Below are 11,748 nucleotides of genomic sequence, written 5' to 3' on the forward strand. Positions count from 1 at the left end.
TTCAAGGTGGAATGTGAAAAACGATTAGAAATTTTTTAATGCATTTATATAAATTTTATTAATTTTTTGACATTTTTATGCCAAATTTTTTTCCTCGTCTTGGTCATCATTGGTGATGAATACATGTACACGCACATGCATTATAAATGCAAATAATGTTTGTTATTTTCTACTCGATGTTTTTCTCGTACCATATAAACGAATAATGAATGTTCCGGAAGACAAGTACAAGAACTTTTCTTATATTATCTTCCACAGTAAACTTCATAGGATTCCCATTATTTTTCATATTTCTTTCAATGCATTAGTATTAGTCTTCCGCTAAATAAGAATCTATATTGGTATACATGTGAAGGCTATTTGAAGATTCGATTCAACTATTTTTCTTTACTCTTCGAGTATTTTCTATTAGTATTACAAGTGTTAAGAAATTGTTTGGTGCCAAAGATAAATTGCATACATCAATACATAAATTCATGCATACCTACGTACACGTTTGTGTATGTATGGTTAATTTTAGTTAAAATTATTATGATTATAGTTTTAAGAATTTGCAAACAACAAATGCATGTAAGGAAACTTCCAATTATGTATTAAGTAAGAAAAGTTTAATTAAAATTGTTTTTGAATTAGAAATTCTCTCATAGAACCAAAAATAAAAAAAAAAAAAAAATAAAAATAAAAATCTAAAAACATAAATAAAACAAATTAAGAGAAATTCCAATCTTAACTTAAATATATAAGTATAGTAAAATCTATACAAAACATACACTGAAACGCAGTTAAAATAGAAAGAAAATAAAAACAAAAAAGACACTGTAGATTTCTATAAAACCTACATATACATAATATAGATAACGAAGATGACTTTCATTTAAGTCTATACATATTTAGAATCATATGCAAAAACTCTAAATTTGAAAAAACCACATACATATATGTATTTCAGTATACATATAGTCATAGAATAAATCACGTTAGGAATTTAAACAAGAAAAAAAAAAAAAAAAAAAAAAAAAAAAAAAAGGAAAACACTCTCTGGCATCAACTTTTGAATGTAATGCAGCACAAGGATTATACAATAAATTCTTAATAAAAAAGTTTTAAAAGAAACAAAACGAAAAGAAAAAGTATATATATTTTTTAAATTATGTATAATATAAAACACAATTCACACATTTACACAAACACAACATATTTGTAATATATAACACATAGGCGAAGACCATCATTTCTACACACATATATATACATATATATATATATATACGTATAATTTTAGGGCTATATAGAGGAATGAATTAAAATGCAAAACTTTTTGAATCATATATAGATGTGTAATACAACTGAAACCAACAACAATAACCAATGCATTCTAGATAATTAATTAATTAATTGAATTTACTAATTAAGAATTACATAATGAACATTTTCTTTTAACGCACCATTAAAAACATAATGGACGCTTAAAGGATAAAGAATGAAAGAAAGCTATATATTTGCCTTAGAGGCGATTTCTCGATACCCATCACCAAAAACGGGCTCTCTAGATAACTTAGAACCAATCCAATTAACCGCCAATTGCGGTTAAATGTTTGAACGGCCTAGCTTTAGATTGAAATTATTTATAAAATTTAAAGTTCTGATGGGTGGAAGTGTATTAAAAATTTTTTTCGATTTTGCTTTTGAAATCAATTCAGCATAAATAAATGTTGTGAACGTATCGTATATAATAGATTCTGTTGATATTCAATTTTGTACATAGTATATTAAAGATATGTGTGAAAGGTTTTAAGTTTTTATTTCGAATTTTAACCTTTTTATTAAATCCCAATATTAGAGACGAGAAGACAAGATGTGGACAAAAGAGAGAAAAAAGGCAGAGACATATAGCCGAGCAGACAGATGGACCGACAAACAGATTACGGATGAACAGATATACAAGTAAATAATACACAATAGATTAAATCGGCCAACGAACGAATGGACACAAACAGGTGGACAGACCAATCGAGTCGAGAATTGGAAAATTTGATAGACAGATGGAAAAAAAGCAATGAATGGATTAATAGATAAAAAAATTTATTAATATACAAAATTCTGTTTCGATCCGGATGCCGGATAAAAAGAAATATAAATACCGCGTAAAATTAGAGTTAAGCGAATATGTCTAATGGAACCTATAGTAATTAATTCCGAATCTTTCCAATAGCATGATCTATTTAGTGTACCATCACATGCTCTGGTGGTGGGTATATAATAAACAGAAATAAATAAAAATCATCTGCATTCATACTGTCTTTCTCTCTCGCTCATTCTGTTTGTATCATAAATAAAAAAAGCAATGAAATCCAAAAGAAAACAAAAAAAAAAATGCAAAACAAAAAAACTGTTAATCCTTTCAATATAAATTTTTGAGTATAAATGCACTCCCTTGCAGACAAGAATAAAAACAAAACAGAACTAAAGCAAACTTTTTATATGTTCTTATGTTTGTCACTCATAAACGCTCTCTTTCTTATATCACGTTTGCTAGTGAGAAAATTCTTTGATTAGAAATGTGTAAACAAACAGCCATAAAATCCATACATATATACATACATACATACATTCATAGATATATTCATGCGTACATACACATCACTCTCTTTCTATATCTAACTCTCTCGCTCGCTCTCACTCTTTCTTTTTCTCTCTCTCTCTCTCTCTCTCTCTCTCTCTCTTTCTTTCTTTCTTTCTCTCTCACACTCTCTCATTCTTTCTTTTTTTTTCTTTCTTTCCTTCTCTTTCACTCTCTTTCTCTAGCGGATAGTTTACCCACATTATGATACTATATATAATTAAATCATATATAACTAGAGACAAGCAAGTAAGCATATTGCAAGTTTTTATGTACTTGTATATGACGTATATAAATTCTAAGTAAACATTATAAAATTTATTTATGATTTAAGCCGAAAGTAAAAATTACAATGAATTGAATTTAACAAACGAAACAAAAGAGAATGGAATAATAATAATAATAATAATAATAATTGTAATGACAATGTAAGTCTGCGCCTAATGCATGGTGTAATCTATAAGAAGAAAAGAGAAACACTTACAATTTACTAACAACTGTAGTAAGAATAGTACTAAATTTAAATAAATAAAAAAATTATAATAATTAAAATATTTAATATTTATGATATATAATAATAATTTTCATTACAGTAAAACCAAACAAACAAACAAACATATATACATATATACAAACATACATACATACATACATACATCAATAGAAATTGGAAAAAGAAATTGTATTGAAAAAAAATCCAAATATCTGCATATATATACATATATATATATATTAAATTGTATATATATATGTATGTATATATGTATGTATGTAGGTATGTTTGTATATATGTATATGTACTATGTATATGTATGTATACGTACTTCTATATACTATATGACTGAGTAAAGAACTCTTAAATATTTAAATAATTAAAGGAAAACCGTGACTTTTATTCATACAATAGTTTATATGTAAATATAAATATTAATTTAATAAAAGGCATTACAGGAATATTTTTTTATCGTCTTTAATGATTCTCCTGAAATGTTGTTGATTTACGTATGAATGACTGAAGCAATTCAGGGTAATTCTTCGTTGAAGCATTCAAATATGATTGCATTTTTTTTTTTTTTTTGAACGCAATTATTGACCTTGATGAACATTCTCTCATTAAATTTCCAATAATTACTTTTCATATTGCTGTGAAAAGAACGAAGATAGAAATATCTCTTGCATGCTTTAATATATATATATACATATACATATATATATATATATATATATATAAATAAGAAAAATACAACTGAGTATATGATCTTACGCTAGATATGAAATCGCTATTAACACAAACAAAGTAAATTGACTGTGCGCCTATTATTAAATATGAGTTAAATGAATATTTCTAAAGCTCTTCGTTTATAATTCATATATATCGGTGTTACTGCAGAATCATCATCAACGTAGGGGCAAAGTTTTGCACATCGTCAGCACGAATAAGCTCATTATAAATGCAATAAGGAAATGCGCTAAAGGTAACCTTTCGATTTAATATCGTCAGATAATTTTCGGATTTATATGATATGAAATTGACGGTGTAGGAAAAATTATGATAGAGGAACATATCAGACCGATATATTTTTCAATTTCACAATTTATACATCACTTGTGATCTAAGTATATATTAAATTTGTAAGGATGTACACAAGACGCAAACGGATATGAAATTGACTCACCATCTTATAGTATCGGTTGATTCAGTATTACTTTCAAAATCGATCTAAACTTCCATCCATCCGTCTGTCCGTATACCGCCTTGCGTCCTTATCTTCAATCTATGAGCCGTAATTTCTAAGATATTTGTTACGATTACAAGTTTTGACCCGAGAAGGAACGCTATTAAAAATCGTTCGAAACGAACAACTTTTGCGATCAATTCCCATATAAAGCCTTGTCTTGAAAAGTTGCTATATAAATAAATGTAACCTGGCGTAGGGTAAATAATGCTGGGGCCCGGCCGAGCATTTGTTATAACTAAAAAGTTTATAAAAACCAAATACGTACACAGAGAGTTTAAGTAGTTTTTGTTAATATGCGAGTATTATCACAGTTAAATTAAAATCGAGTAATTAATTACACAAAACGGATTACAATGCTTATAAAAGAAGCGTATTACGAAAAACAGATCATTGTTATAGATTATTCAAGATAATTAATCTTGACTCATGCCACTTGTCGCAACTCTCTGCGCAGTGCACAACAGATAACTGAGCACAACGACGACTGAGGTCATCATGAAGCGAATGACTATATTTGGGAATTTCTACTACAGCATAAATAAATTCTGATTTTTCCAGCAAATCAAGGTCGGATTTCCATCTAGACTTTTATAGCTTGTGGAGAAGGCGAACTCCGGTACTTCTCACTTACGAATACAATTAATTGCTACCCACTACCGCCTCCTTGAAATCTATCGTATCTCCCTTTCTAGATCGTGTGCCAGTGCTGATTACCATTTCGATCATCATGACTAATTATCAGAATTGTGCATATATATATATATATATATGATATGTTTGGTAGTAAGATAGAATGGTAGTAAGATATATATATGCTATTAGTTAGCAACTGTTACATTATCAGTATGATCAATATATATTTGAAATGTGATATTTACGTCAGTTAACAAGCGTCGACCTCATCAACACCATCGCTAACAGGGCTGCCCGCGGGAAACATCCAAAATTGTTCACGATTTTTTAAACTGATACAAATATGTCACACATATGTGCCGTTAGAGTGTGATAAGATACCGTTGTGTCATATATATACGAAAATGTGTTCAACAAAGAGAAGTCACTATAGTGAAGATATCCTAATAATAATTTCATGTTTCATACAATGTGAACAAACATCAAAACGGCCGCTTCTCAAATATATATTATTGTCGCCCATTAATTTTTTATAAATATTTTCTAATAAAGCAAAAATCTTAAAAATTATTCAAGGGAAATTGAGTCTTATTAAAAGAAAAAGAAAACAAAAAACAAAAAAAAAAGACAATTAAGTTCGATCTGGACCGAATCTTTTATATTCATTCGTCAGCGTTTACGCCAAAAAAAAAAAAAACAAAACAAAAGGAGTAAAAGAACAAAATTCGTATTCTCTAGAATATGGAGTGGGCGCAGTTGGTTTCTTTTGAACGTTGCAAACGTTTTGACAAAATGAATATACCGATGATGCGGTATAAATATTAAAATATTTGGCCCTTTTGCGATACCTCTTATTTTCGATTACCGCAACGATATGTACTAAGGTAAAAAAAAGTATTTGATTTTATTTTATTATCATTGTCAAGTGGCGATCGTATTCCTTATTGTTAAACTTTTATGAACATAAAAAATTGCTATTGATATGTATTAAATTAGAAAGAAGAAGTTACGAATTTTTATTATAAAAAAGAATTATCGCAATGATTTTATGTCATATAAAATTGATCGCATCATTTTGCCTTCTTTTCGAATCAACTGCGAAGATATATGTATTACAAGAATCTCTTTGAATTTGTTTTTTTTTTTTATTTTTTTTTTTTTTTATTTCTTTTTGTAAGACTACTTCACATCTATCACTAGTCGATGTGAGTAGCGTCTTCAGATAAGATTAAAAGATTCGTTTCTTCTCAATAATAATAATAATAATTTTAAAACATTTTATAAACATATCCTAAACTGTTGTATGACTGCGAAACTTAAATCCATTACTCTTGGATTTGTTGTTTGTTTGTCATTTATTTTCTTGTTTCTTGTCTACTATGTGAAAAACTTCGATTCGATTTATATGAAATAAATTGGTTTTCGTTCTTTCTGGCGATGTCTACTTCCGCATATCTGTAAATTCATCAAATTTATCGTATGATCCCCTTTCATATCTCCTTATATGAGTTTTAAGGACGATTTAAGCATTTATCAGTCGTACTTTTACGATCGAAAAATCTGCTCTCTAGTTACGTACTTACAAATTTGTCTTTAATTTATATTTTAAAATTTCTGCCCCATTCATAGACTACTGCTTGCTTTTTGATTTATGCGTACTTCATGTACAAGACATTTACTTTTTATTATATGTTTATCGTTTATTGAAAATGATCATTTTGGCTACCACTTTTTATTATGTACCTTAATTTTACCAAAAAAAAAAAAACAAAAACAATCGTATTAAACAACCATACATCAATTAAGTCAAGATTCTTATTAACTTCTAAGCCGTATAAGCCGTAAAATCGTGTAAAGTAAATCTGAAATTTTTACAAATAAGAACCGCTTAATTGTTTAACAATTTAATGACTTGAACTAGAGATGAAATAAAACAAGTTAAATACATATCGGCTTTTAAGCAGATCGATACCAATCGGTTTCTGTCAAGCAGGAAGAGTCTTGTAATAAAATATTCCGGGTGTTTAGGTGAAACAAGTGCTTATATAAGTTTTGTAGGAGCTTATAAGATCACATGTCTTTTGAAAAAGAAGTTCAACTTAACTGATAGTAATGCAAACGACATTCACTTAAACTCAATCTTGCAGAACCGATAGAAGAAACCAATATGTAAAAGCAATAAGTACATGTATAAGTAAATGGATGAATCAGGAACAACGAACAGCAAAATAACAACATAAATAACAAGTAAAAGTATTGTAGTAGGCCACGGCCTATCATATAATACCCTACATCATTTCGTTTAATACAGGCATTCATATAAAGACATTTCGAAATAAGGCGTTATAAGGGTAAGTGGACGCAATAGTGTTCCGATCTGAAGCATTTCAAGCAGCTTTCCTCCTTAGATCAAAACCAGTCAGCTTAGCAAATTTTATCGAAATACTTTCAACACGGCCGTCGATTGATCACAAAAATACATGCGGGACAGATGGACAGAAATGTTTAAATCGATTCCAAGGGCAATTCTGATTCGATCAGTATAATAGGAAATGGATCTATCTTAAATCCTTCTGCACGTTGCATACATCTGCATCAACTTAATATGCCCTTATACCATAAGTGGTGCAGGGTGAGATGAAAAAAAGCAAAAAAAAAAAAGCAGATAATCGTAAAAATCTTTAAAGCACTCAGTACAACAAAGTGTGCGCGCTAGTAAATGCGATTGAATTTCAAGTAAATCTTAAACGAAAAATGAAATTATCACAAGCATCAGTTTTAATTAAACATTCGAATCGATCGGTTGACTCAAGATTACAAATAATCTATTAAAGGAAAAAAACAAATAAAAAAAAAAAAAAAAATTAAAAATAAATTATAAGTTCCGTTGTCATAGTACCACTCTACGCTTTCTATAAAAAAAAAGAAAAGAAAATCAAATAAATAAATAAATAAATAAATTAATAAAAATTAATAAATAAATAAAAAAAGGAAAACAAATAAAAAAATTTAATCAGTCATGAGTTGCCCTTATGGCTCAACAAATGGGTGTGTGTGTGTGTGTGTGTGTGTGTGTATATATATATATATATATATATAAATATATGTGGACATATGTGTCTAGATTTAGTTTTTGGAAAAATTAAAAACAAAAAAAAAAATTGTTTTTCTCTAGATCGGAACATGATGATAACGCTATACCTCTCAATAATGAAGTGGGAAAAATTTACGGCGAATACCTGATGCTAGATAAACTTTTAAATTCTCAACATATGTTATCAAAGGAGAATAATCAATCCGTACACGACGAGCATCTATTCATTATTACTCATCAAGGTTTGTTAGAAAAAGTTGCATTATTACCGCAGAAACACTCTTTCACTCCTTCACTGTTAAAAGCGAAAATCATTAATAAATTTTTATTTATATGTTCAATGCTTAATGCAGTTACTTGAACACACAACGAAGAAATATATTTACATATATGAAAGTTTTCATCCGGTTCATCCTAAACTATAGTTTTTTTCGTTCATTTGAAGACTCCTAAAATATATATTCAAGATCTTCGAAATTGCATAAATTTCGCATGAGCTAGAACACTAGAGCAACCACGTGGGTTAAATTGATTTTTTTCTAGTTCTAATCTTAGAAAAAAAAAAAAAAAAGAAAGTGTGATTACAAAACATATAAAATTCGAAAATTTTGCAAACGACATTTATTTATATGACAAAAACAGATCGAAAGTTATTGATAGCCGAGTTGATAAGAACCGCGAGCACCAAGTCTATGTTCGTGGGCTCAATTCTCAGTACGGTAGAGCATATTTAGTTGTAGCTATGCGGTTGGGCATGCGTCCACCAGCCTGCAGCCACTCTCACTCTCTTTCCTTTTCCCTAATTCTTTTTGGCTACGGCCTTATCACACATATAGTGGACATCCGTTCACTGATTGGTCATTTTATAAAAAAAAAATAAAAAAATAAAAAAAGATAAAAATACGCAAACATTTCGAGTCGTTTCTTAAGACCATTTTCCCCATTAGAGAATATTTGCGCCAAATTCCAGCTTACTATCTTCATATCATTGTTGCTACGATACGTTGACTATAGTTTTAATAACTCGTTTGCGACCAGCAAAAGTGGAACTCGAGGGTGAACATTTTAGATAAACTCGAACCATTGCTATTGGCAGTGGACATTCATCAAGAACTAGTATAACACGCTATTCATTACTGTAATATAATTGTCGGCCTATTTTTCGCTTTTCTTTGCACTCTTCCTTACAAATTGCAAAAAAGCGAAATAGCAATATAGGAGGAAAAGCTAAAACAAAAAAAAAATAACTTAAAGAAAGTTGCTGATGTTCAAAAATAGATATCTAAAGAGACCGTGGGAGTGCGGTGGGATTATGTCACACATATTTCACCCCATCGTCGTTATAGGCCGCCGTTTTAATCGAAAACTAACTCCATTAAATTCATCGGCCCTTGGTTAGAAAGTTTAACTTTGGCATATAATACATTTTTAGTAAGCTGAGTAAGACATCAGGATTAAAATTTGTAATGATGCGTCAAAAGTCAAAATTTGAATTTAATCTGAAATAGATATCCGTTTCGTGTTTATTACATTTTTCATATATTTATAAAAACGCAAGCACCTCATCATAGACTCTTACTAGAAAATTATCTGAAAACATTGCTGCGGGTAGTTTAATTAGAATTTCCAATGAGAAACTATATAATATATTTTGGCTTTGAAAGGAATTCAAATTCAGTTAATTGACGAATTTCTTTAACAAATCATTACCTTCTCAAAGAGGTTATGACTGCTTTCTCAGCAATTTAAGCGAAAGTTTTCCCGCGAACACTTCATATTCGCTTAATCAACGTAAGCTCTTAAGTGGATTTAATTAAATTTATCTCTATTTTATTTCGGTCATTATACCCTACACAATTAATGGGACAGGAAATATGTAACACACAGAAGGGTTTATGCCGAAGGGTTATGCAAGTCGCAATTTTTAAGATACTTTAATGATACTTTAATGTGAGTCTATTTTGTGGATACCAATGCATATGAGGATTCCTTCAATGTGAGGACTTTCGTGAAAACCATGCCTTTGTGTATTTCTAAAGAAAGCATCTGCCGTGTGAAAAAACAGTTGCATTATATGGACAGACATCAAACGGTCAGGCGGATAGACAGATAGGCAATCTTAAGCAGATTCAAAAAGTAATTCCGAATCGATCTATCTCAAATCTTTCTAGATGTTGTCAGATTCATCCCCATCAACTTTGCCGCAACTGGTGTAGAGTATAATTAAAGAAATAATAAAAGAAAACTTTTCATTTATTTTATAATTTAATAAAAGTAAAAAAAATATAAGTTGATATAACCAGAGATATAGGTTCGAAGATGAGTTTATATTACATTACGATCTTCCAATATACGCTTACCGTAAATAAGAGCTCATAAATTGGACTTTGTAGCAGGCAATCACATTCTCGCAAGTGTTTGTATCAATATATATATATATATATATACAAATATGATATATATATATATATATATATATATACATATATACATTATCCAGTTTGTGAAAGATATTGATTTAAAACCGAGTGGAAATAATTCTTAAGGGAATATAGAACGTCGCTATTAATGACGATTTGTTCGACTCCTATGCTTACAATCTAATGCAATATTTTACATTTATAAAGCGTTACTTTAACGTGCTGAACATCAAAGGCCCTCTCTAAAGCCAATATTTTAGTCAAAGTTCAGTCAGTACAAATGGAGTTATGTCAAAAATGAATAATTAATGCAAACATAACATATATTGGCTTAAAGGTAAGTCATAGTTTTACATGATATCATACAAACTTATAAATATCGCAGTTTAGTAGTATTTCGATTAGATTCTCTTATGAATTTTAATAATTTACAAAAATATTTAAAAATTTTTACACAATCTTCGAATAAATTTTGAAAAGAGTGAATAAATAAAAGTAAATAAATCTTGAGAAGAAGCGAAGAGCAAAATTATTAATGAGGCAAGAAGCAAATGAACGCATACACCGACATTGATACTTATGTCTATGCATCCGGAATATCCTACCAATCAATCACATATCATACGTATATATTTTATGAGATCGCTAATGCCGCATCCAAACTGAAATATAAAACACCTCCGCGCGTACAAGCAAGTTAAATTGCATCAAATATCATCGAATGCATAATATATCTAACATAGAACAGATTCACAAGATTGATTGCAAATTAAATATCGATGTAGTCACGCATCTGTCATGTTATTTATTTTCACACATTGTACGCATTGCAAACCTACCTAATAGACTGTTTCTGTTCGTATTGAAGAAGAAGACTTTGAAATTACGCTTTATCAAGTCAGCACACTCAGGTTCGTTCCCTGGCGCAGTCGAGAATATTTTAAAACAATATTTTTAACGAAAAGCACAGATTTGATATTGCCTGGACATGTAAAAGGACACAGATATGTAAGCATAGTTCAGTTCATTAAGTCGTGCAGCATAAAGAGACAGTATACGCTTTACACTGCTACATTACTTTTCTAAACTTTTTTTAAATAAATGTTTAAAAAATCCTCCTTATTAAAAACAAAAAACAAGGAAGAGGGCAGAGGGACCGCCAACCCATACTCACATATCTAAATGCCTCCTGTGAGGATTGAACTCACGACCACTGGTTTACAAGACCAGTGCTCTACCACT

At 29.6% G+C, this 11,748-nt stretch overlaps 1 protein-coding gene across 1 annotated transcript in view; it reads left to right on the forward strand.

The window, feature by feature from the left end:
* Positions 1–7,952: 7,952 nt before the first annotated feature.
* Positions 7,953–11,748, forward strand: part of LOC119640244 (tryptophan 2,3-dioxygenase) — an 8,396-nt gene continuing 4,600 nt past the window's right edge. Inside the window, exons 1-2 of the mRNA XM_038038141.1 lie at positions 7,953–8,040; positions 8,168–8,328. Coding sequence (XP_037894069.1) covers positions 8,012–8,040; positions 8,168–8,328 — 190 coding nt within the window. The 5' untranslated portion in view covers positions 7,953–8,011. The remainder of the gene's footprint in view (positions 8,041–8,167; positions 8,329–11,748) is intronic.

The sequence above is a fragment of the Glossina fuscipes genome, unplaced genomic scaffold (genome assembly GCF_014805625.2).
Source record: "Glossina fuscipes isolate IAEA_lab_2018 unplaced genomic scaffold, Yale_Gfus_2 0, whole genome shotgun sequence".
Taxonomy (NCBI): domain Eukaryota; kingdom Metazoa; phylum Arthropoda; class Insecta; order Diptera; family Glossinidae; genus Glossina; species Glossina fuscipes.